Below are 26947 nucleotides of genomic sequence, written 5' to 3'. Positions count from 1 at the left end.
ATTTTTTCACAATTTGCACAAAAAGTATGCACACTGTTGAGCTAGCGAGCTTTTTCACTAGCTGTTGAATTTAGATTAAATTAAGAAGTCGAGCGATTCAATATACTTTATGTGTGTACAGTTTATTTGTTAAGTAGGCGAAATATGGGGTGCGTAGGTGTAGCGAAATAAAGCGAGGGGTACCGGATGATCAAATCAAAGCGAGAATTGAAGACGCAGGGTCTGTTCAATATGCGAGAGAAGTGAGTGATTGATCAAGACAGTAGAACGTGAGTGCGATAATGATGACGATCAATTAAAGACTAGAAGAGGGCAGGCGGACCGAATTGCCCGTTCCCTAATGCAAGCGAGAGAGAGAACGAAAGAAGCGATAGAAGCTCGGCTGCTGCTGAGCCGAGCACGAGCGATAGATAGAGAGAGAGAATGTGATAGAACAGTATAGATGCTGCAGCTGCAGTAGCAAATGAAGAAGGAGATATAAAGAGGCGAAAGAACGGCCGCTGCCGTGAGTAATTATAATCGGTTACAATATATATATATGCAGTGGGCAATGCAAATAGAAAACAAAGGTGAGATTACGTTAATTTGCTCCACTGGCTATTTTGAGGAATTTATTGGGGAATATGAGGCCGGGAAACCAGACATACTCCCCCGTTGAAAGCCTGACTTTCAACAGATGCTGAAGGGTTTCACAGCCGTCGCTTGTGGCTGATTTGATGTAGCAATCCTGATTCCGTATTTAGCAAAGCATCTTGAGACACGTCAATGAATCCGGGTATGAATTTGACCAATGTCCCAGGGTTCTGTATACGCTTTGAACGCAGCTGCAGCGACGAGATGTAATCTTCTTTCCATCGCGTACAGGAGATATGGAGTAAGTAGGTAACGCATTGCCTGTCATCCAATTGATGCAAGATCAGGCATGTTACGCTAGGTTCAGGAAACGAAAAGAGAGGGCCACGAACTGGCACATCCAGATCGGCAGAGCTCTCTGTAATTGAAGCTAATGTTGTAGGATTAAAAATGCCCAAAATGTGGCCTGAATTGTCAGTGATTCGAAAGCAATTGTAGTTGCCCATCTTCACGGCAGCTCCACTCCCCCTAATAGGCCAATATTGGGATGGACTTATTGCAAGCAGAGCACGAAGTCCAGCGCGAAGTTTCTGCTTATTAGCGTTGATGAACGCTAAGGTTTTGGTGCGCTGAACTAGAGTCTTGTTTGGTACGCCGATTGGATGACGGCCAGCCAGGTTTAACGAAGATTGAGAATGAGTTCCATAAATCAAAAGAGGGGGCCCGTTCAAATGAATCCGACGAGACCAACGAGAAGAAATACCAACCGGATTGTGACCGTTTGACTTCACGTAGCTACTGGCACGATAAGTCTCAATGCTAACGTTGCAGAATCCGTCAGCTTCACACTCAGAGCTTAGAGCTGGTCTTGATAACGGAAGTTTAGGACCAGGTAGTCCGGAGGGGTCGTTGGGCTGTTCTTCTGTAGACAAGGCATGAACTGAGCGCCTGCAGGGGCGCGTCGACGACTGAATGTTCAAGCACGAGAGTAATGGTCTCTTAGTAGCCGGTTCCGAAGCTAGTTCCAACGGTGCTGGGACATCGCTGCCAATGTCGAACTTCAAATGTGGTTCCTTGTAACCTGTCGTCAATTGAGCAGCTGATAAAGCTGGTTTCTCCAAAATCGTATTGTACTCCTCCTGAGAACGGGAGCTGGATTCAGAGACATCCATGCATACGTCGCGAAAATGATTTTTTGCATCAACAGACTGCTCTACCCGCTCATCTGTTGTCAACTGCAGCATTCGCCCCACACATAAGCATGTGGCTGGCTTCGTTGTATCCGTAGATGGCGATTGCACAAGGCATAGAACGGGTACCGGATTCCTCCGTGGTGGCAGCTGCCTGCCAACAATATTAGCAATAATAGTTTTTGCTGAAACTGTAGAGGGAGGAGGCAGGTTAGGGTTGAGACGAGAGATTTCCAGCCGAATCGAAGCATTCAGCGGCATGAAACCACAATTAAACTTTTCGCACAATCCAATGTGATTATTGTCGTAATCCAACTCTTGGAGCTCGTTGTGCAGGGTTTTAAAAGTGCCCTGCAGCTCCTCGATCTCCTTCAGCCATACAATTAGCGTAAAATAATCACGCAGCGATATCTCACTCTCCAAAATAGCCTTCATCCTTTCCAATTGTTTTATTAATGAAGGTACTTTCAGTCTCAGGAAAGTCACCCTGTTTTTAGCTGCGGCTACTGCAATGTCGTTTCCAGCATCGGTTCCCATAGCAAGGGCAGAGTTAGAAACGTTTCTAGCGGGAAGATGACCGAAAAGAGCAACACGCAAAATATACGGGAAAGACTGCCGACAGCTATGCCTATATGCATGGGCTGTCTCTATAAGCTTGTGTGCACCTATGTGGTCGATGACACGGGTTGAGACAGCAGGCAAGTGAAACCAAACGAACGAACGGATCTTGAGGGTAATTTCGATAATAAATTGTAGTTTGTAATTTGCACTACCGAATTGTTTATTGCACAAATCACGTCGGGGTCACCAAATGTTGAGCTAGCGAGCTTTTTCACTAGCTGTTGAATTTAGATTAAATTAAGAAGTCGAGCGATTCAATATACTTTATGTGTGTACAGTTTATTTGTTAAGTAGGCGAAATATGGGGTGCGTAGGTGTAGCGAAATAAAGCGAGGGGTACCGGATGATCAAATCAAAGCGAGAATTGAAGACGCAGGGTCTGTTCAATATGCGAGAGAAGTGAGTGATTGATCAAGACAGTAGAACGTGAGTGCGATAATGATGACGATCAATTAAAGACTAGAAGAGGGCAGGCGGACCGAATTGCCCGTTCCCTAATGCAAGCGAGAGAGAGAACGAAAGAAGCGATAGAAGCTCGGCTGCTGCTGAGCCGATCACGAGCGATAGATAGAGAGAGAGAATGTGATAGAACAGTATAGATGCTGCACCTGCAGTAGCAAATGAAGAAGGAGATATAAAGAGGCGAAAGAACGGCCGCTGCCGTGAGTAATTATAATCGGTTACAATATATATATATGCAGTGGGCAATGCAAATAGAAAACAAAGGTGAGATTACGTTAATTTGCTCCACTGGCTATTTTGAGGAATTTATTGGGGAATATGAGGCCGGGAAACCAGACACACACGTTTGAAGTAAAGGAAGTTTCACTGCAATGCTTAATTAAAGAAAAACAGAATGCTTTCAATATAATTAATATAAAATATCTTGCTCCGAATTCGGCTTAAAAAAAATTACTGTATTAACTTCGAAAGCCCGAGTCGTCCTAGGTGGCCACCTCGGACTGCAGCGAATTTAGCGCGGAATCGTTAAGTGAAAATTCAGTCAGCGGATTGGATAGTGATTTACTAAAATTCGTTTAAGGTGTGTTTTATGGGTGTATTTAATTAAATCGGTGGATAAATTGTGAGCGATTTTCATTCCGCTGAAAAATTGGTGTGTGGCACCGCGGAATGGAATTGAGTTGATTTTCCCGCGGAAGTGATTTCTGTGGCACCCCTGTATATTGAATATTAAAAAAAATGTCTGTTTTTCAGTAGTTAGGCTATTTCTGGCTCCGCCCTAGTACTTGAAAAAAAAAACTTAAAATATTCTACTTTTAGAGATTATGGCCAAGAGCTAGGTCCAGAGGTAGGAACACCAAAAACGTTAAAATTAAAAAATACAAATCGTCATTTTACCTGCCAATATATCCTGCTTGTGCCATCATTCCATTTCTATCATCCATAACTCTTTGAGGTTGATTATTGACAACTTTTCCATCATCATTTCCTTTCCAAGTTCCATCGTCTTCTTTAAAAGACTGGCTCCTGGAAAGATAAGTGGAAAAGAATATATATGCTTATTGAATTGATACGAAATTCGTGTACTTTAGAATAAGTTTAATTTACACTCTGACACTGTAAAGATATTTTTGGTAATCTTTTTCAATTTAAGTATTGTTAATTTTACCTCGCTTTTATGAAAATGCGTTTCAGCTATTTCAAAGACCTATAACACTATAAAACACCGTTGTTAAAAACAAAAAAGTATTGTAATTTATACGTGTATACAAAAATGTTTAATGGTAGTATTCAACCACACTTCTGGTTGTAGCGACAAGATAAAAGGTTTTTTTATGGTAAAACCAGGAATTGTGAGCTAATTCTTTAATAGGCTGGGCCAAAATTTGACCAAACAATTTTTTTTTTGTTTTTTTAAGGGGACACCACCCAATTCTGTTCTTTGTTATTCAATAAAATTATAAATTTTTTTTCAAATTTTTAGTTTAATATTTGGGGTTGCTACCACGGAAAAAAAAAAAATTTTTTGGGTAAATATACATTAAAAACAAGAAGGAACGTGTGAGTCGCTTCTAAAGACGCGACTCTACTTATACCCGTACTCAGTCAGTATTTACATTTTTAAGCATATGATTTTTTAGAATTTAAAAATTAAAAAAAAAAAATTTAACATTTTACATTTATTTGCTACATCTGTTATCTACATCTACATCTACAATGTATATTCTACATATAACATGTAGATTCTACATGTACCATTTATATTCTACATCTCCTCCGCTAGGGGTTGCTCGCGCACTGAACGCGGCAGAGTGTGCGAGCGAGAAGGAAAATGAGTTGCGTTGTCGTTTGCCGGAGGGGGCAGGGGAAGCAACTGAAAATTAATTTCTTCATTCTGGCTATAATTATGATCCGATCTGATTCTGATTCGGCAGTCTGGTAGATATGGGCATTCTCTACGATACTGCCTTTTAAGTTTTATCGTATCTTTAAAAATGTACCTGCCACAGATTTTCGTCCTTTGTGGGGGCGGAAGAGGGCGGGGCTTGTAGAAGTGGGATATGTACCCCAAATCTTATATACCCCTTAACTCTTTTTTGAGTACGGGTATAAAAATAAAATAGAAACACGTAAATTTGGCTCAGCCTAATATATATATTTTTGACCACAGCTTTTTGAGCGCGATTAGCGATGTGGAAACGGCTATCTATGGTAACAAGATTTGGATATATACATATGTATAGTTTTATTATAGCCAACCAAATCAGAAAATTTGAACAGCTTGTTGAAATAACAGTTCAGGAAAAATCTATTCCGGATGGAATAGTGGAAAACAGAGCGTTAAATCTTTCAAATCCGATCTTCCTAGATTTGTAGGAAAGGGCTATTAACATGCAATAAAAAAGTTGGTCAGAAGTTTTAACGAAAAAATGTACGATTATCTTCGATGTCCGTCTGTTTCAAGATAAACAAATATACCAACCAAAAATCTATATTTTGTTACATGTGCCATGTTCCGGTTATCGCAACTCAAAAAAACTTTCGAATTGACTGTCAAATCGCAAAACTGCGTGCTTGGGTTTTCGCAAATTGACTGCTAATAATCTTACGATTTCAGAAATGAGCTGCACACAGCAAGTAAATAGTTTGTGATGCTTTAATCTTATATTTGTGTTATTTATTGTCAGACCTCAAATTTTAAAATTAACCAAAACAATAACAAAATGGGAGTTCCCGTTTACAGATGAAATATCGACATCAATAGTTTATAACCATATTTTTTTTTTGCCATATGACATTAGAAAAAGCCTACTTTGCTGCGAAGAGAGAAAAAACGAACGAGAAGGAAAGTGTGAGTCGCTTCTGTGGACGTAGACGAAAAAGCTCTTCGTCTCAAAAGAGACCTTCACAAAAAATTTGTCATTATTATTTTCTAAAGATTATCTTTTAAAATTTTCTCAATTAATGCATGAAAAACAAATATTTTTAAGCCCGTACTCGAAGAGTTATGGGGTATATTGAATTTGTGGTAAAAGTGGATGTTTGCAACGCAGAGAAGTAATCTTTTCCCACCGCATAGAGTATATATATTTTTGATCAGCATTAATAGCCGAGTCGATATAGCCATATCCGTCTGTCCGTTTTGATGAGCGCTTATATTTCAGAGACTATCTTTGTCTGGACGTTGATATGCAATGACTGCACCATCATGTGGCCCATGCGACACCAAGCCAAAGCCTGTTACGCGCGGAACCCAGGCAGAAACGCAGCCCTCCTCCCGCCCAACCGACCGAGGGGCGCTGCCTAATGACGCGCGACGCGTGTTACCGAACCGATCGCGAGCATGCAGGAAAGATAGGTGTTAGACTAAAATTCGAGGAAAATTAGAGCTAAACACAACTCTAAGCGCTAAACATGCAAAGATAGCTCAAAAATATAACTAATTACGGGAAAGGTATGTTAGTATTAGTGATTTAAGAAGAGGAAGGGAATTAGTAGTTGATATTATATGGTAGAGGGAATTGAAATCCGAGCAAAGTACCCTAAATGGTTCGTGCAAGGAATAATTCGATCTACAAAGCGGAAGGAAAAGAGGAATGAAGTTTCTAGTAGATCTAATAGGAATCGTAAAGTTTATGCGGCTCAAGAAGTCAGGGCTATCTACATCACCCTTGATCAGGTTGTGCATAAAAATCACACCAAGCATTTTTCTACGACTAACTAAGGTTGGAAGGTTTATTAAAAGCAATCTACGAGGATAAGATGGCAGTCTCACACCTGCATCCCAGTTAAGGCCACGCAGAGCAAAAAGTAAAAAGTTTTTCTGCACTGATTCTATACGGTCCTGGTGTACTTTGTACTGGGGGCACCATACACAAGAGCCGTATTCTAAAATCGGACGAACAAGCGAGATATAGAGAGTCTTCGTTATATAGGGGTCGTCAAATTCCTTTGACCACCTCTTTATAAACCCAAGCACACCCATGGCCTTATTTACCATGGTAGAAATGTGTTCAGAAAACTTTAACTTTGGGTCTAATTTAACACCAAGATCATCAACCAAGGTAATTCTCTCAAGAGAACCACCGCAGAGGCTATAAGGAGCCAATATGGGGCTGGAGCGATGAAATGTCATTACTTTGCATTTCGAGGCATTTAGGTGTAACATATTTGCACAACACCATGATTGCAAGTTATTGAGATCGGATTGCAAGCGAGAGTGAAATGAAATGTCCTTATACTGGACACAAAGTTTAACATCATCCGCATACATGAGTACTCGAGAGTTTGTTAATACTGAAGGCAGATCATTAATAAAGAGTGTGAATAGTAGGGGGCCTAGATGGCTGCCCTGTGGTACTCCAGAAGTAACCTTAACAGGTGAAGAGAAGGAGTTTTTGAAGAGGACTCCTTGAGACCTAGAACAAAGGTAGCTAGAAATCCATCTCAAAAGATTAGGCGGATACCCTAACAGGTCAAGTTTTTGTGCTAAAAGAGAATGGTTTACAGAATCAAATGCTTTACTAAAATCAGTGTAAATGACATCCGTCTGCAAGTTACCTTGAAAGCCCTTAATGATAAAAGAGGTAAACTCTAATAAATTTGTGGTTGTTGATCGTCGCCTTATAAATCCGTGCTGGGACGGAGATATAAGTGATTTGCAGTGATGTTGCAAGTGCGGAGTTAAAATTTTTTCAAACATTTTAGGAATAGCGGATAACTTAGATATACCTCTATAATTATTTGCATCAGACTTGCTACCTTTCTTATGGAGCGGAATAATAAAAGATTCCTTCCAGATGGGGGGGAAGCATGAAGAGTTAATGGATAGAGTGAATAGTTTAAGCAAGGGTCCACACAGAGCGTCGGCACAGTACCTGAGTACACAGCCGGGAACTCCGTCGGGACCTGGTGAAAACACCGCCTAACTAGTCGAAGATCATGAAGCAGTGAGCTTTCATTTAACAAGGGGCTGAAGATGCTATTCGACCTTGGTAAACTGTATGGATACGGCTGACCAGAGTAGCTTTCATGAGAATAGGTTGTTTGGAAAAATTTGGCAAAAAGATCGGCAATTGCCTGATCATTGTTTGCTGACATATTGAGAAAAGATAACGAGGATGGATGTACGGACGTTCTACGCTTACTATTTACGAAGCTGTAAAACTGTTTAGGGTCCTGTGAAAATCGTATCCTGCATCGAGATAGGTAATTTTTATAGCATTGAGCGTTAAGAACGGCGAAATTTGACCGAGCTATTACATAGTGAGAAAGAGAAGAGGGAGAACCAACTTCTTGAAATTTTTTATAAAGTCTTGATTTTAAATTTTTTAGACTGGATAACTCCTTGGTAAACCAAGGAGGCTTTCCAGATCTAACCGGACAAGAAAGTGGGACACAAGAATCAAAAAATGTGTCAAGTACATTGTAAAAAATGTGTGTGCCTTTCATAACGTCAGTGCACAAGTACAGAGCGGACCAATCAAAATCCCTAATAAGGTTATTAAGCTTCATAAACTCGGCTTTACGAAAGCAGCGGACACGTTCAGATAGCCTACCCGTTCGATCCAATACAGTGGGGCCAATATCGACTGACACTTCGAATGTAGGATGGTAGGAGTCTTCGGGTATAGTGAGCGGAAGGGCTCGGGTTAACAACGCTATGGTCGGATCCGAGACAAAGCACAGATCAAGCAATCGACCCAAGGAATTTTTCACATGGTTGACTTGAGACAGGGATAGGTCTAGCAAGCCGTCGATAAAGTAGTTTCGTGACATGGGCACAAGGTTATTAGACTCGTTTACCGAAGACCAAACAGCACCTGGCAAATTAAAATCACCAAGAACTATCATATGGTCTTTATCTGATAGCGAGGAAGAAACAGTTTTTAAAGCGGACAGGTGATGCTCGTATATTAAGATATCCGAGGAAGGTGGAATATACGAGCAAGTAATGAAAATGGAAAAGCCTGGGAGAATCAGTTTTACGAACAGGAATTCCAGGTCTTGTTGAACCTGGACCATGAAATGTTCCAACGTGAAGATTGAGTCCACTGCAATAAGGACCCCACCTCCACGTCGAGACGAACGGTCATTTCTAAAAATTGTGTACCGACCTGCCAAAACTTCGGAACTAAGGATGTCCGGCTTTAACCAGGTCTCGGTGAACACAATAACGTGGGATGAGAATGCGAGACTCTCAAGGAAAAGAGTGCTGAACTTACTACGCAAGCCTCTAGCATTCTGGTAGGTAACTACAAGAGAGGAAGTTAGTTTTTTGGATGGGTGGAAGTAGAGGTGGAAGATGAGGATGGAGATGGAGCACTGGTCTGAATGCTAGGAAGAGTAATGGGGGGCCAATTCTTTTTCTTAGCCTTAAACTATTTAACCACCAAATGCTCTGGCCAAAACTTGGCGGAACAAATGGTTTCAAATTGAGTTGGGGAGACGCTTATCTTGAAGGAAGATATCTCCCTGGCGTAAGAAAAGTTAAGAGCTATAAGAGCTACAGAAACCAAATTTGGTTTCCAGACTCATGTGATATCACACTGCTACAAGTGTATCTCAAAATTTCGCCCCGCCATCTTCCGCACCCGCAAAGGCACAATTTTAAAGATACGATAAAACTAAAAACGCAGTATCGGAGAGAATGACCATATCTACTAGATTGCCGAATCTGAACTAGATCGGATCATAATTATAGCCAGAATGAAAAATTTAATTTTCAGTTGCTTCCCCTGCCCCCTCCGGCAAACGACAACGCAACTCATTTTCCTTCTCGCTCGCACACTCTGCCGCGTTCAGTGCGCGAGCAACCCCTAGCGGAGGAGATGTAGAATCTAAATGGTACATGTATAATCTACATGTTAGATGTAGAATATACATTGTAGATGTAGATAACAGATGTAACAAAAAAAATTTAAAATGTTTTTAAGTTCTAAAATTCTTAAAAATCATGCTCAAAAATGTATATATTGACTGAGTGCGGGTATAAGTAGAGTCGCGTCCCCAGAAGCGACTCACACGTTCCTTCTTTCCTTTTGTTGGTGGTGTTATGTTACTACTTTACCCTTGAGTAGCGTGCGACTATTTGGCCGCCCGCCTTTACAAGGTGGAAATTGCCAAGTCGAAGAAGTCAACTTATTACAGTTTTACGTCAATTTTGACGATGAAGTCGATTAATGTTTTGTACGAGCTGATGTTTTCTTTTTCAAAGATGTTGTAAATATCATTATATTTTCTTAGAGATGGGTAGTTTAGTCTTGTTAGGAACCATGGTTTGGATGAGGTACAGAAGGAAAGGAAGGAAAAAGCGTGCAGTATCTTCTGGCTGGCAAACTCGGCGTATTCTCTCTCCCATTCTTCTTTTAGTATTCTGTGTATTTCACAGATTGAATCTTTAAGGTTCCATTTTACAACCGTGTATTTTCCCAGTCTATGGGATTCTTTGGCTGCTGTGTCTAATAACGTGTTTTGAGGGATGTAGGCGTGGCCGGGTATGTAGTGAACTTCTACCGACTTAGATAATGGTTGTAATTGATCTTTTCTCTGATTTTGTAGGTAATACAATTAGCCTGAATGCTCCTTGTCAGTACAAGAGCCTTGTTTCTGCTGTCCGTTAGGAACGCGACACGAGGGAAGCTGTTCGAGATATAATGATGCAATGCCTTTTCGATTGAAAGCAACTCGGCCGACAGAGAGGATAGGGCTTTGTGTGTGTAAAAGCTGTCTATAAAACCTGAGCTGTGGTGCAGGAATCTCAAATCCTCCCAATGCCAGGTGTGCCCTCTTTTCCCTGTGTAGAACTAATACACACGCCTGGTCTATGGTGTGCTTATTAGCATCGGCCCCCTTGAAGAAGTCTAAGTCTGACCTAATTTTGGTACAGCGTGTAGTTTTGCTCTCAAAGACCTCAATTCTCTCTAAGATGCCGCCAAAGTCCCGAAATGCCTTTGCGTAGCCCGTATTTAAATCCCGGGTATAAAATTATTAAATAATAATATCCATATAATCTGTTCTCATTCGACTGCCTTAATTATATTCAATTTGTCTTCATTATTACACTTTTATAGCTGGCTTTCACTTGTTTCCTTCTATTTTTAACGAGGGTGTGTGTATGTGTAGAATATATGTAGAATATACATTGGAAATGAAGATAACATATGTAGCAAAAATATGTAAAATGTAAAATTCTAAAACTATAAAAAATCATAAGCTCAAAAATGTATATACTGACTGTGCATGGTTATAAGTAGAGTCGCGTCCCCAGAAGCGACTAACATGTTCCTTCTCGTTTTTCTTTATTTTCTTTCTGTTACAGCGCGTAAACCGCGTGCCGTAACAGAATTCCGGTTTGCCATCGGCGTCGACAACGTTGTTAGAATTGTGAGACGCTGGTTTTGCTATTTCGGGCAAAATTATTATCAAGAGCAGTGTTTCATTTAAATGAAAATACCTCTATTGTGCGTTGTAACAAGTGAATGTCGAAATTATCTGCGCTTTGCATGAAATTTCCATTCCAACAACGAAAACAGAAAAAACCACCCTAAAAGCGAGGCTTGAGTCGAGCAGATAACTTTTTTGGCGGGTGTTTTGTTTTTGAAAATATATATGTATATATATGTATATATATATATAATATGAAAATAAATTTAATATTTTTGGACAGAATTTACCCATGCATTTTTTCTCAAAATAGCCAAATTTTGTAGTTAAATACATCGCTTATTAATGCATTACTTTTTAGCGAAATTCATCGTTTACTATGTCATTCATGTTTTTGCTAGGGTACCTTGCGGAAGATAGAACATTTATATCTTTTTCGAGCAGCTAGTAACATACCAACGAATACCAGCAAATACCATCGACTTCTTTGCTAGTAGCTATCGGCCTTATTTTTCTTGAACTAAATACTGCCCGCCGTACAGACCCTAGAAAACAATTGGTGCCCGACAAAATTTCTTATCGCGTTCATACAAATATCAACACTAATTTTCTTTGCGAGCATTTATGTCGGAACTGAGCACTTCAGTTAATTTTTTTATGAACGGACAGTAGAAATATTTATTTAATTTATGGGGTCGGAGGTGTTTTCCTTTGTGCTAGCCGATCTAGGATACGATAAAACTAAAAACGCAGTATCGTAGAGAATGACCATATCTACCAGATTGCCGAATCTGAATCAGATCAGATCATAATTATAGCGAGAATGAAGAAATTAATTTTCAGTTGCTTCCCGCACCTCCTCCAGCTAGAGACCCACTACTCATTCTCTTTCTCGCTCACACACACTCTGCCGTATGCAGTGCGCAAGCGCACCCTAGCGTAGAAGATGTACAATATACATTGTAGATGTGGATAACAGATGTAGCAAAAAACGATAAGGAACTTGTATGTCGCTTCTGGGGACGCGACTCTACTTATACCCGTACTCAGTCAGTACATACATTTTTGAGCTTATGATTTTTTAGAATTGTAGAATTAAAAAAAAAAAATGTAAATTTTTTTGGTACATCTTTTATATACATCTCCTATATATATGATACATCTAACATGTAGATTATACATGTACCATTTAGATTCTACACCTCGCGTACATAACGAGGCAGAGTGTGCGAGCGTGAAAGCGAATTAGTAGCGGGTCTCTTGCTGAAGGAGACGGGGAAAACATCTGAAAATTAATTTCTTCACTCTGGCTATAATTATGATCCGATCTGATTCAGATTCGGCAATATGGTAGATATGGTCATTCTCTACGATACTGCGTTTGGAAATATTTTCGACTAAATCTGATATGTGTTCGTAAATGTGTTCGTTTATAGTATTTAATTTTTGGCATTTTTTATTTATTTTTTAGCGTTATCGTTATCGGCGCGGTCGCGCTTGGCAGAATACTCTTGTAGCTGTGGTTGTTGGCCTCTCAGCCTCTCTTTTGCTACTGTTTCTTCAGCAGATCCTGGATAATAATTTCTCCTTGAATTAAGCTCTCGCTCGTTTGGCGATTTTTTCACATAACTTAAGTCAATTACATTTGGTTGCAAAGAACTTTGCCTTACGGACCATCCCAGTAATGGATGGTGGATGGTCGCCATTGTGAAAAGGCAGTGATGCTTCTTTTTTTCACATAACTTAAGTATCTTACATCTGGTTGAAATTTGCTCGGGGAAATATTAAGCTTTCAAATGCAAAATTGATGTTTTTTGTGCGGTATTTTTGTTGTTAATTTTGACTTAAAAACTTGGCAAATTTTTTTGTGTATGTGTGGATTAATAAGACAACGTTTAAAGTCTTGTTCATTAAAATCTATAGAGAGACGGTTGAGATAAAACTGGATGACCAACCCTTCGAAATCACATTTTACCGTTTATTTATTAGGGACCTGTAATTCTGGTCCATCAGAAATATGAAATCGACTGACAAACGACTTTCAATTACACTAGTCAACACGACAATTAGGCTGTTGCCCAAAATGACTTTTTCTTATAGATTTCGGGGTTTAAAATTTTTTAACGAATTATGGTTTTTTTTTAGGGTGTAGTTTTTTTTAAAGCCACCATAAAAAAAAAAGTACTACACAAATTTGTAAATCCTGAAATCTATCAGAAAAAGTCATTTTGGTTCACAGCCTAAAAAAAAAGTTCAATTTTGTGGAGTAGTGTTATCAGCCATGATCCAGTTATCACAAAAAGTTTCGATTTGACACTTAAAACGCAATAAAGCATGCTCCGGTTTTTGTAAATCGCAATATTTTTAAGATTTGAACCCGGTTGCTAATGAGCTCGCGATTTCCAAAAGAATTGCACATAGCACTTAATTAAAAACTTGTATGAGCGGGAAAAATTATAAACAACTCCGCTGAAGTTTTAAGTTTATATTCATATAATTGAAAATTCATTTTCGTATATCCTATAAATTTGTAGAAAAAAAATCTGTGTGTAAGCGGCTATCTCCGCAACGCGTGCACCAAATTTCATGCAGTTTTTTTTTTTTAATGATACCAAGATAATGTGGCATGGCTTGTACAAATAAATTATTCAAAAACAAATCTCAAATTTTGGTCTAAAAATGTGAGTTTTGAAAGCCTATTTCATTTCATTTTGTGTCATTCTGCAGAACAGAAAATTTTATGATAGATTTTGTTTTGATACCTTTTTGTATGAAAAACTGTTTTCAGAAAAAAATATCAATTTGTGTAAGTATATTTGTTGCTTTTGATTACACTAGTCAACACGATTTTTCCTCAAGGAACAAAACGAACTTTTTCTTAAAGATTTGGGGCTTAGAAATGGTTTGATATTTTTTTTTTTTCTATGGCAGAACTTTTTTTTAAAGAATTTTTGAAAACTAGTATTTTTTTAAGCTTTTTTCAGAGGTAGCGCTTGTTTTTTTCACATAACTCTAGTATCTTACGTCTGGTTGTAAAGAACTTTGCTATTTTGCAAAGATAATTAAACAGCTAGAAGTTAAGCCTAAACACTTTGTGATTACAGCTTACCGTCTGGGAAATATAAAGCATTGAAATGCAAAAATGATGATTTTTGTGCGGTATTTTTAACGAAATTTTGACTTTGAAAACTCAGGAAAAGTCGAAAAAAAATTATATCCTGTGTCCTTTTTTGTGTATAGGTGCATTAATTTGGCGTCGTTCAAGGTATCGCTCATTAAAATCTATGGAGAGACTTTGGAGCTAAAATTCGTTAACCAAACCTAAAATATGGAAAAAATGAACAAAAAATACCTTTTCGAAGGTTGCGGGCCCAATTCCCATTGGGAATTGGGATCGCGATCAGGTACCAAATGTACAACCCTTTTTTGTTTGCTTTGTTCCCAATTTTTATAAATAGTTTTTCCAATTTTGTTCCCAATTTTTATACCCGTACTCAAAAAAGAGTTAAGGGGTATATTAGATTTGTGGTAAAAGTGGATGTGTGTAACGCAGAGAAGGAAACGTTTCCGACCCCATAAAGTATATATATTCTTGATCAGCACATAGCCGAGCGATATAGCCAGTCTGTCTGTCCGTCCGTCCGTCCGTCCGTCCGTCCGTCCGTCTGCCGCTTGTTGAGCGCCTGGATCTCAGAGACTATAAGAGTTAGGGTAACCAAATTTGGTTTCCAGACTCATGTGATATCACACTGCTACAAGTGTATTCAAAATTCGCCCCGCCCCCTCCCGCCCCCACAAAGGACGAAAATCTGTGGCAGGCACAATTTTAGATACGATAACTAAAAATGCAGATCGTAGAGAATTACCATATCACCAGATTGCCGACTGAATCAGATCGGATAAAAATTATAGCCAAAATGAAGAAATTAATTTTCTGTTGCTTCCTCTGCATCCCCTGCCAACGACCCGGTACCTATCCTCCCTCACACTCGCCGCGTTCAGTGCGCGGCAACCCCTGGATGTATAATGGAACATGTACACTACATGTTAGATGTATAATATAATAGTTTTGTGTAACCGATGTCAAAGTAGTATTTTTTTTTTTATTTTAATTTTTGCTTAAAATGTATATGCTGACTGAGTCGGGTATGGGGTCCCCGCGACCCCGTCTCGTTATAAATAGTTTTTATTTAAACCAACCTCAAAATTAGGTCTGAAATTGGTCAGGTAAAAAAAAAGTGAATTCATCTTAACAGCTGTGGTAGACCGATATCGATAAATCTCTGTTAAACATTGCAGAGGGATCTTGTATGAGCAGGCACTAACGCGTGGTAATAACAGGAGTAAATTTGGCGTTTATCAGTACAAAGAGTAAACAAATTCGCAAAAGTGGATTCCAGAGCGCCTTGAAATGAAAAGTATGACTTTTAGCTGAAAAATAAAAGTGAATGTGAAAACCGGAGACTGCTTGATTAAATGCACCAACCAGCGAAGCGAGTATTTAATAAATTTCTAAAGGTCCCTAATTTTGCCTCACCAAAATAAACCTAAAAAACAACAAAATGCGCATTCCCATTTGACCGATAAAATATCGAAATTATTATCGGCTTTGGGTAAAAATGTCGTATGTTTTTAACTCACCCATTTTTTTATTTTTTGTTCTAGTATAACATAATGCGATTGCCAAAACGATGGCATATTTAACTAAAATATTTCCATTTCCGAACCAAACAAAGACTTTTTTCATGATATATATATCGCAAAACAATGCCTTTTAAAGCCCCAAATCTATAAAAATATTTTTGTATTGTTTCGAAGCGGAAATATTTCGTGGATTACTATAGTTTTATCAAAGCTGTGGTTGCTGCAAGGAAATTGGGACATCCGTAAAATTTGGAAATACATTGCACTGGCCTATGAAGCGAAGCGAATGTACTAAAGCCTCTGGGGAAGGCCAGGGACACGGGATCAGCCTGGAACGACGAACGACACCTCCTTTGACCCGCGACTAAAGAACTCCCTACACGTGAGGAATGGCCGGATAGTGGCGATGGTGTCCAAAGGAGGAAATGCAACGGAAGCCACAATCGACACCGGGGCCTCCAAAAGCTCTATCAGTGCCAACCTCGCCCGACAGCTGGACGATAACACCAACTTAACATACGCCTGGCCGACGGCTCGGTCAGAGAGATCACCCAAGTTCTACGGTAGCCCATCAAGATGGACCAAAGACATGTATAAATCCCGCCCCTGGTTCTGCCAAACATGTTGTACCAAGTTATTGTCGGCATGGATTTCCTATGCGCCATCGAAGCCACGATCCAATGCGGCAACACCCAACTGCAACTGAGAAATCAGTCTGCCGCGCCAAATGCACCTGAAGATCCGCATGCCTGACAGACCCCGGGCCGACGCCACACCGATCCTCGCCAACACAATGGAGTACCTTCCGCGTACCGACTTGACTGCTAGTGCCATGCACCGAGCCATGCCTAGACCCATATCCGAGATCTTCGTCGCCCGAACAAGATGTTGGTCCGACACAAGAGGCATCACCGAGACTCACCTGCTCATGCGCCAAACAACCGCCAATACCACCCAAGTATTGCATCAAAGATATGAAACATATCTACCAACGGCCAACGACGCCACGATCTTCGCCCACATAAGCTACTACCAACAAAGGACCGAGACGCCCAGCGCCTTCGACACAAGCCTCCTACCAGAAGACCCCGGCCAGCCATTTGACTCCAAAGCCACCGATCCAACTGAACATGAGCCCGAACCAGTCCCGGAGCCTCGGCCGCCGGACTTAGCCCCATAGATCCAAGCATTTCTAGATGAGGAACTACCAAAGTTCGCTGGTCTCCACTTGAGACCATCAGACATCGCCAAGCACACTATTGTCATGAGGGATAATCGGCCCATAAAACAGCGGTACTATTCTAAGAACCCGGCTCATGGGCGAATTATCGATGAACATCTGATCAGTTGATTTCTGAAGGGCTCATCGAGCCCTCCCGGAGCTCACACAGCGCCCCAATTGTACTCGTCCGTAAAAAGAACGGGAAATGGCGCATGTGCGTCGATTACCGGAAACTCAACACGCACTCCATCCCCGACGCATACAAGGTGCCCCGGATCAACTATATTTTGGAACGCTTACAAAACGCACGTTTTATTACCACCCTCGATCTGAAGAATGGATACTGGTAGTTTTCCATGCCCGACGAAAGTAGAGAAGCAACAGCTTTCACAGTACAAGTCTGAGGCCTCTACCAATGGAAAGTGATGCCGTTTGGACTACGTTCGGCGCCGGCAACACCGTAATTGGCGCAGAATTGTAACCACATGCATTCGCGTACCTAGACGACATTGCCATCGTGGGGCGAGATTTCAGCGAACACCTACACAACCTAAAGGTGGTTTTGTCTCGACAACGAAGAGCGAACCTTCGAATAAATTCGGAAAAATGCGAGTTCTTTCAAACCCGAATCAAGTATCTGGGCCATAAATTCAGAGACGAGGGTATCCACACCGACCCCGACAAAATCGCCGCCGTCAAAGATCTCCGACCCCCGCAAACCTTAAGGAGTTTTGTCAACGCATCGGGATAGCGTCCTGGTACCGAAGATTTGTACCAAACTTCGCGACAGTTGTCCAACCGATGTCTCGCCTACTCAAAAAGGATCAACCCTGGGTATGCTTTTGAGCTCCTTAAGGAACTCCTCACGACCGCACCCGTTCTGGCTTGTCCCGATTTCAGCGTAAAATTCTCGCTGCAAACATATGCGAGCAACCTCGGGGTGAGCGCAGTTCTTATCCAGGAAATCGAAGGCAAGGAGCGAGTCATAATATACGTGAGCCGACGACTAAACCAGGCAGAAGAAAACTACTCCGCGACAGACAAGGAATGCCTGGCAGTCATCTGGGCCATCCATAAACTGCGTTATTATCTCGACGAATACCGTTTCGATGTGATCACCGACCATCTTGCACTAAATTGGTTGAACAACCCACAGCCGGCCACCTAGGAATCCGTAAAACCATAACCGGAGTATGTTAACGATACTACTGGCCAGGGCTTTACCGGGACGTGAGGAAATACGTCCATGGCTGCGTAAGCTGCCAGAAGTTCAAAGACCAACAACGCAAGCCGGTGAGTAAGATGCTCTCTCGCAAAGCCGAAGAGCCATTCGCAACACTATGTGACGACTTCGTTGGACCACTGCCTCGATCGAAGAAACACCATGCTGCTTATATTCCACGACACCTTTACTAAATGGGTAGAACTGGTGCCACTTATAAAGGCCACCACTGGAACTAGCTTTTCGCGAAGGGATACTCTGCCACTTCGGGTTACCGAAACGATTTGTGTGTGACAAAGGCACACAATTTACGAGTCGGTCATTCCAAACGTTGCTGCAAACAGCAGCGATAGAGCTACAGCACACCGCGCCCTACTGTCCCCAGGAAAACCCAACAGAACGGGCCAACCGAACGGTCAAAATCATGATTGCCCAATTTGTAGGGGAGCGCCAGAACACTTGGGACGAGCTGATTTCTGAGATTTCACTCGCAGTCAATTCCAGCGTCTCGGAAACTACTGGATTTAGCCCAGCCTTCCTACTGTACGAAAGAAAACCCCGCTTACCTGGAGCACTGTATGATGAAGTCACACCCGGCACAGGAAGCCCGCCAGACACCGACCTCCGGAAAGCGACACGGCTCAAGGAAGTGTTCGCGATAGTGAAGAATAAAATTCAGCGAGCCAGCCATGAGCAAGCAAGACACTACAATCTCCGCCGAAGACAATGGCACCCCACGTTGGGCACCTCGGTACTGATGCGACAACATCATCTGGCCAACACCACCGCTTTGCTGCGAAACTGGCCCCGAAATATGACGGGCCCTATAAAGTAAAAAGTTTTACCTCAGCGAATATTGTAAAATTACAACACATCGACATCCGGAGACAAACATCAATGATTTACAGGAATACCACGACCACGACGCAGGAAATTCTGCAGACGAAGCAAACACCACCGCTGACCCATAAGCAAAACTGAGCGGTAAGAAGGGCATGGCCAGTTACAGCAATCTTGCTGACAGAACCAAGCAATCGGCTGACCCACGGGACAACGAACCAAGAAGACCATACGCCACGTGACAGAAACTGCTGAGCACGGAACCACGAAAATAGGTGAAAACACTGGCCCCTAGAAGGCAAACTCCGCACCCCACGGGCGAAAGAAACTGCTGAGGCACGGAGCCACGGCGAGAAATGGGGAAACAGCAACACCCTGGAAAAATAACGACCCAAAAACAACATCATTAGATACACTATATATATCTAGACCCCGATCATAATCAACCAGTACATCTCCACAAGCCACCGACTTGCAGGTTAACAAGCTATCACATCGGCAACTATCAACCCAAGGAAACCATGCCACCATGTCACTACTACTGATGCTCCAGATCCTCACCACCACCACGCAGGCCGCAGTAAAAATTAATTACTACACTAACACCGACTACGTGCCCGTTGTGGATGGAGACGCCGTCCTGTGGGAAAGATATGGGTACCTACACCATATCACCAACGTAACCTCCTACGAGGCATACATACTCAGGCTGAGGAGTCCGCCGCCTTATTCCCGTGAGGCCGAATTGCAGCTGTCCTTTCCACCGACCTGGAACACATCAGGACCCTCGTGGGAGCACTAAAGACGCACCACAGAGGAGCAAGAAGCTTAAATATCCTCGGAGCCGCCCTAAAGGTTGTCGCTGGAACCCCGTACTTTGACGACTGGGAAAAAATTCGGTTCAAGGAAAAACAGCTGATTGAGAGACAAATCAGATAGGCATAAATTCCAAGGTAGAAAACCGTTTCAACGAACGCACCGGGTACATCAACAACTGACAAAGATCATTTTAGCGAAAATCCTTATCATCATAAACGATCTGCAAAACCTGATTCTAGGCCTGACGCTGGCCAAAATGAATATCATCAGACTGACGCTACTAGACGGTGCAAACATACGAAAATTCAGCGAACAACATTTCACCAATATCAGGCTAGTGGAACTACTGGGAGTTTCAAGCATTAGTGTGTTCCAGAGCCCGGACTTGCTGACATTTCTATTCAAGTTCCCACAACACAAGCTGGTCTGCAGGAAAGTGACGATCTTCCCCGTGCACAAGCACAACACAAGCACAAGATCTTGGAACTATCAGCGTGGGAGCATGCGAGACCACCATCGGCGCCACCTTCTGCAAGGAACAGCACGGACCCCCTGAGCCCAACAATTGGTGGCTGGGACCGTCGCCCATTGCACCTTACCCGGTGACCTGGACGCAATCACCATCGTGGATCATGGCACCATCATCATCAATGAAGCCACAGTAACCGTGATAGACAAAGCATGCGCCACCCAAAACATCTCCGGCACTTATCTCGTGGCCCACTCCAACCGAATCTTTCTCAACGGGACCCGGAACGTGAATCCCCTGGGCGAATCCCGGAAGAAGGCAATGTCGCTTCTATGACAACTGTCAATGCCACAGGGCACCACGACCAGCTAAGTGTGCATTTCTTAAGGGAATTAAGCATGGAGAACCTCAAGCACATCGAAATGCTGACAGTCAAAAGCGCTACTTCGCACCTTCTCACATGGATCGTCGCCGTAATACTCTGCGTAAGCAGACTCCACGGCCGACCCGAGACCAACGGCACAGCAGATATCGAAGCGACAATACAAGAACCACCAACAAGCACCCCGGCGACAGCAACCAACGGCGCCGAACCAACGCTGACGATGCACCAACACCGGCGAGGTTTACCCGCACACTTCCAAGCTGACCCAGCGCTGGAAGCCATGCCGGCCCTGCATCCCGCCTAAACCGGGAAGAATAGCAACGCCGACTCAGCAGACCAGGTCACATACGGTCAACAGGAAGCTCTTCTCGCGGCGACCCTCTCGATTCTCGCGGGCCAACCTCTGGTCCCCGCCAGCCAGGGTAACGAAGCCTACTCACCACCAGCGAGATCCACGACACGGCCAAGAGGTCTACCACCACGAGGACACGGAGCACAACACGTCGGAACAGCGGAGCGACCGACCCAGGGAACGCACATTCGCTGCCTCAGGCGAAGAACACGAGGGCGACGAAGCCTTCGTCCAACGAGTAATAGAGGACACGCGGACCATCAACCATGTTCGGACCCCATTAGGGGTCAGAACCCCCACGGTCCACGTACGGGTCGTGGAAACGGCAGGATCAGCAAACAGGAACTCACCCCAAAGGCAGCTTTGGGGCCAGCTGCTTAAAAAGCCCAAGCTCGGCCAAAGAAGGAGGCAGTCCACCAGCTCGCTGAACAACTGGCAAGACAAGCAGGTTCCAAATTGTAAACGACACCCGCCAAGCCAATAAATAATTAAATAATCAACAGAACAAAACGACAGAAGTTGTCGAGTCATCCAATTTCCCCCTTTCCTACCACTCTTTCGGTCATTCAAGGCCAGCCCCGAACCTTAAGTTCCAGCAGATCTACAAATTTCTTGTAGAGGAACCCTGGACAGGCTGATGAATATCCCAGCCTGAAATAAGGTATCTTACAGGACGAATACCCAATGCAGAATACAACCCCCTGACTGTAACACCAATAAACATGGAACTTCAATTCATTGGATCAATTCGATGATGGATCAGCAAGAAAAATAGCAAAGTCCTACCGCAACCGGAAGCCAGGCAGACCAGACCTGAAGCCTACTTATATTTTGTAAGACTCGCTTTGCTTAATAAAATCAACCTTTTATCATTTCTTAGAAGAGAAATTCATAATATAAATGTTATATAGTGCTTTGATTATTAAAGTAAATAGAATGCATATACAAACTTATTGCACGGTAGCACACAAATACCGCAACACTTCTCCATTCCACTCAAATTTTTTTCTGCTTCTCTCATATCAGCATTAATTTGATCCATTCCCTCTTCAATGCGGTCCAGTTGCTCTGAAAAAGAAAAAATATATTATGATATTTGGTTTTTACGGTTCTGCATTTACTACTGAATTTTTTCAAATTATCTTAGTAAATTATTTTCAGAGGTAAGCTTACTTTTTGTTAAATACCGATTACAATATGACTCTAAAAATACAGCTTCATACTGGCTAGTACTCAGACGCGCTAAATTTTCCGTCGACCGAAAGTGCTATATATTCCGCTCGGTGCTTAGTTTGACCAAAGTGGTCAAACTGCATGCTCTACGATTGCACTTTTTTGTGTTTGTTTACAAACAGAAATTTGTTAAAATTTCAAATGTTGTATTAAAGCAAGCAGAAATATCTCATTTGTGGGCGCTGTAGAGCTGGACGACAATAATGCACACTATAATATTGGATAAGCCCGATCCTGCAGGATTTTATCTCCTTTTATATAATTGATAATAAATTAAAATTAATAAATAATAACACTACTCCACAAAATCCAACTCGATGATCCAAACCGACTTTTTCTGATAGATATGTAACTTTAAAATTTTTTAAAGAATTTGAAGAATTTTTTAATTCAGGTACCAAATGTACTACCCTTTTTCGTTTGCTTTGCTCCCAGTTGGGCCCGCAACCTTCCAAAAGGTATTTTTTGTTCATTTTTTTCAATTTTTAGGTTTGGCTAGCGAATTTTAGCTCCGAAGTTTCTCCATAGATTTTAAAAAGCAATACTTTAAACGACGCCTAATAAATGCACCTATACACAAAATAATAGAGGTCACTGGATTTTATTTTTTTTTCGACTTTTCCCAAAGTCAAAAGTTTTCAAAGTCAAAACTTCGTTAAAAATACCGCAAAAAAATCATAATTTTTGCATTTCAATGCTTTATATTTCCCAGACGCTAAGCTCAAATCACAAAGTGTTTAAAATTAACTTCTAGCTGTTTTAATTATCTTTTCAAAATAGCAAAGTTCTTGAGAACCAGACGTAAGATACTAGAGTTACGTGAAAAAAGCGCTAACTCTGAAAAAAGTTTTAAAAAAAAACCAGAATTCAAAAATTCTTCAAAAAAAGTTCTGCCAAAAAAAAAAAAAAAATATCATCACACCATTTCTAAGCCCTAAAGCTTTAAGAAAACGTTCGTTTTGTTCCATGAGGAAAACTCGTGTCGAGTAGTGTTATATCCATATAATGTATTTTCATTCGACTGCCTTACGCTAGGGGGTGGTTCCCCCGATAAACATCAACTACGTATGGACCTTCGGGCCTAGTATGGAGCGGACAGACGGTCAAACACGGGTTGGGATGTCAACCCAAACGTCGGTGGAAAGCGTGACTGCTACCACCGGCGGGCACGGGGAGGAGCAATCCTCTCTGCGTGTCGCCAGCGGTCACACCTCTGATATGGCGGGAGCAGGTCATGTCAGTTGCAATGCTACTGCCACAAAACGGACTCACTCCAAGCTGAGCCGCACAGGTGCCTTAGTCGAGACAGACTCGGACCTGGAGAGCGTGCTCTCGGTCAGCAAGACGGAGGAAGATAGCCATCTCTGCTCGCCTGAACCAGGTTCCAGCTCCCTGCATAGGGAAGGGCCGAAGCGTTCTAGGGAGGGGATGAAGGCTAAGGCCCAATATAAGGCGGCGCTCAAAATCCGAAGCCGGCTCCAAGGCAGAGAAGACATCTCCCAAGAGGAGAAGTCCAAGCTAGCCTGGGACGAGCAGAAGGTAGAGGAGGGCCGCTTACACTTTGCACAAATGCCGCAAATGAAAGCGACGAAGGGGGAATTTGCTAACAAGGTGGAGGAGATTCTCGTCACCAAAAGGCAACGCTCGACCGAGGGCGCCAGTAAGGACACTCCGGCGAGCAAGCGGCAATGCGGGCCCAAGGTGGTGGGACCTCCACCCAAAACGGCAAAGAAGCCCAAACCCAAGGCGAAGGTCAATGAGGTGACCAAACGACACCTGATCGTGGCACTCATTGACCGGAGCGATGAGAATGGCAAGATGACGGAGGCGCGGTGGAAGATGGTGCACGCGCAGCTAGTAGAGTCGCTATTCGGAAGAATGGAGGAGGACCCAACAGCCCCCATGCCCACGTTCGATGGTGCTGGGTGGCTTAACGGGGTCAAAATACTGAAATGTTTGAACGACCCCACACTCAAGTGGTTGACGCAAACGGTCTGCCAAATGGAGGCGATGTGGGAGGGGGCCAGACTGGAGGTTGTGGACAGGGAGCTAATCCCGTCCATACCAAAGGCGAAGGTACTCTTCCCCATCGCAATCCAAGGAGACCGTGCGCTGAGGCTGCTACAGCGGCAGAACCCAGACGTGCCAACGGCGAACTGGAGGATCTTGCACATTGGGAGCCCACTACCCAACGGGGCCCAGACTGCGATCCTCCAAATCAGCAAGGAGGCAGAGGACCTGCTGTACCCCAGATTCGGGAAGATGGCGTGGGGCATGGGTAGCGTATACCTCCGCCTCAAAAAGCGCCACCCCGAAGACAAGGACACGCACACCCTGCAGGCAGGCGAGGTGGAAAAGGACCTCGGTCTGGAGTCCATCGTGGAGGCCGCTCAGGGTATGGCGCAGGACGACTCCGAAGAGGAGGAGGACGGGGACCTGACAATAATAGTCAACCCGTCGAGCGTAGTTGAGCCAGCCTCCCATGTCAGTGAGGGTGCTGCAGCTCAACCTACATAAAAGCAAGCTCGCGTCGACGGAGCTCCTCATCGCCATGGAGCAAGGGCCCATCGACATAGCTTTGGTCCAGGAGCCATGGATTGCCTCTGGCAACGCTGTGGCCGGACTAAAGTCCTCTAACTACAACCTTTTACACTCACCATCGGTAAGCAGGACCAGAACCGCCGTACTCGTACGAAAGGGCATCCATGCTTACCTTTTGTCTCATTACAGCACTGATGACCTGACTGCTGTGATGCTAGAAAGCGAGGAAAAGCACCTAATGGTAGCTTCCTGCTATATGGCACACGACAGGCCAGCTCCACCGGAAGAGCTAAAGAGTCTGGTGGCGGATGCCAGCCCGAAAGACCAGCAACTTCTGGTTGGTACGGACACCAATGCCCACCATAGCGTGTGGGGAACTTCATATTATCAACTAACCTAGATGTAGCAAACGTAGGGGAGGAACACACCTTCGTAGGTCCCACCTCGTCCAACGTACTAGATCTAACACTCGTAACGGGAAAGAGTACTTTGGTATCTGGCTGGAGAGTCCTTGAAAGACCATCCTTCTCAGACCACAAGTACATTCAATTCAAGTGCGAATTTAAACACTCTCCGAAGATAACTGTTTATAGAAACCCCCGGAACACAAACTGGGAAAAGTTTAAAAAAACAGTTACTTCGAAGCTTGCGACTCGCCCGGGCACAGTGAAATCTCCGGAAGACATAGAAACGTCCCTAGAGACCCTGTCCAAGGAACTACTGGATGCGTACCACGCATCATGCCCACCCTCGAGAACGAAAAAGAGGACCAAACCACTCTGGTGGAACCGGGACTTATCGCTTCAAAGAAACAACCTCAAAGAATTCTTCAAAATCGCCAAACAGGCGAACGAGGAGATAATCAATGAGGAATACAAAATCCTACTCAGGGAGTACAAGAAGGAAATACGCAGGGCACAATGAAACTCGTGGAGGAACTTCTGCTCCAATATCGAGAAAGTCCCAGAAACGGCCAGACTCCGGAAGTTGCTATCAAAGCAACCCGCCATACAGAGTCAGCTGAAACGAAATGATGGACAGTGGATCGAGGGCAGCGAAGAATCCCTAACAGCACTAATGGAAGCCCACTTCCCAGGATGCACCGAGGTGGCTGACGCTACAGAGCATCAGGACCTAGCAACTGAGGAACAGCACCCTAGAACAGATCTCATATCGTCTAAGAGAATCCACTGGGCTATAGACTCCATTGCGGGTACAAAAGCACCTGGACGAGACGGTATATTCCCAGCCATGCTACAGGCGACCAAAGACGTGATCACCCCATGGCTCTCTGCAATATACTCAGCTTGCCTGAGCACAGGCTATAGCCCTATCCAATGGAGGACCTCGAGGATTGTCTTCCTTCCAAAGGCAGGAAAGTGCAGCCATATGAGCCCCAAGGATTATAGACCGATAAGCCTTACCTCCTTTCTACTCAAAACATTAGAAAAGCTGCTGGATCTACACATCAGGAATGATGTAGGGAGACTGATGTCAACCAACCAGCATGCCTACACCAAAGGGAAATCGGTAGAGACGGCACTGCACTCGCTAGTAGCCACCATCGAGAGAGCCCTCCATAGTAAAAAGTATGCTCTAGGAGTGTTCGTAGACATATCCGGAGCATTCAACAACGTCACTACGAACGCTATTATGGCCCGCCTAGAAGCGACCAACACACATCCCGCAATCAACCTCTGGATAAAGAACCTTCTAAGTTGCAGACGGGTGCGAAGGGAGAGCCCCAAAAATAACAGCCTATGCAGATGACATAAGCATAATTATTACCGGAGTATGTCCATCGACCCTCAGCTCCATAATGGAATCAACACTCAGGGAGATATGTGAGTGGGCAGGAAAAGTAGGACTCAGTATCAACGCGGACAAGACGGACCTCATCCTCTTTACCAAGAGATACAAGGTACCGGCATGGATCCCCCCGAAAATTGATAAAACCAGGCTGACCCCGAAAGCACAAGTCAAATACCT

The 26947-nt window shown here is 43.2% G+C and overlaps 1 protein-coding gene across 4 annotated transcripts in view; it reads right to left on the bottom strand.

Moving 5' to 3' along the window:
• The window catches only part of LOC111077553 (synaptosomal-associated protein 25), a 182815-nt gene that overhangs the window by 58010 nt on the left and 97858 nt on the right, over positions 1–26947 (bottom strand). For all 4 annotated transcript variants that reach the window (XM_041595337.1, XM_041595335.1, XM_041595334.1 and 1 more), the window contains exons 5-6: positions 22135–22252; positions 3744–3872 (exon numbers count right to left, since the gene is read on the bottom strand). In XM_041595337.1, coding sequence (XP_041451271.1) covers positions 3744–3872; positions 22135–22252 — 247 coding nt within the window. The remainder of the gene's footprint in view (positions 1–3743; positions 3873–22134; positions 22253–26947) is intronic.

This window comes from Drosophila obscura, unplaced genomic scaffold, assembly GCF_018151105.1.
Source record: "Drosophila obscura isolate BZ-5 IFL unplaced genomic scaffold, ASM1815110v1 contig_5, whole genome shotgun sequence".
Lineage (NCBI taxonomy): Eukaryota > Metazoa > Arthropoda > Insecta > Diptera > Drosophilidae > Drosophila > Drosophila obscura.
Note: the sequence above shows the minus strand (reverse complement) of the source record. Positions and strands in the feature narration are given on the sequence as shown.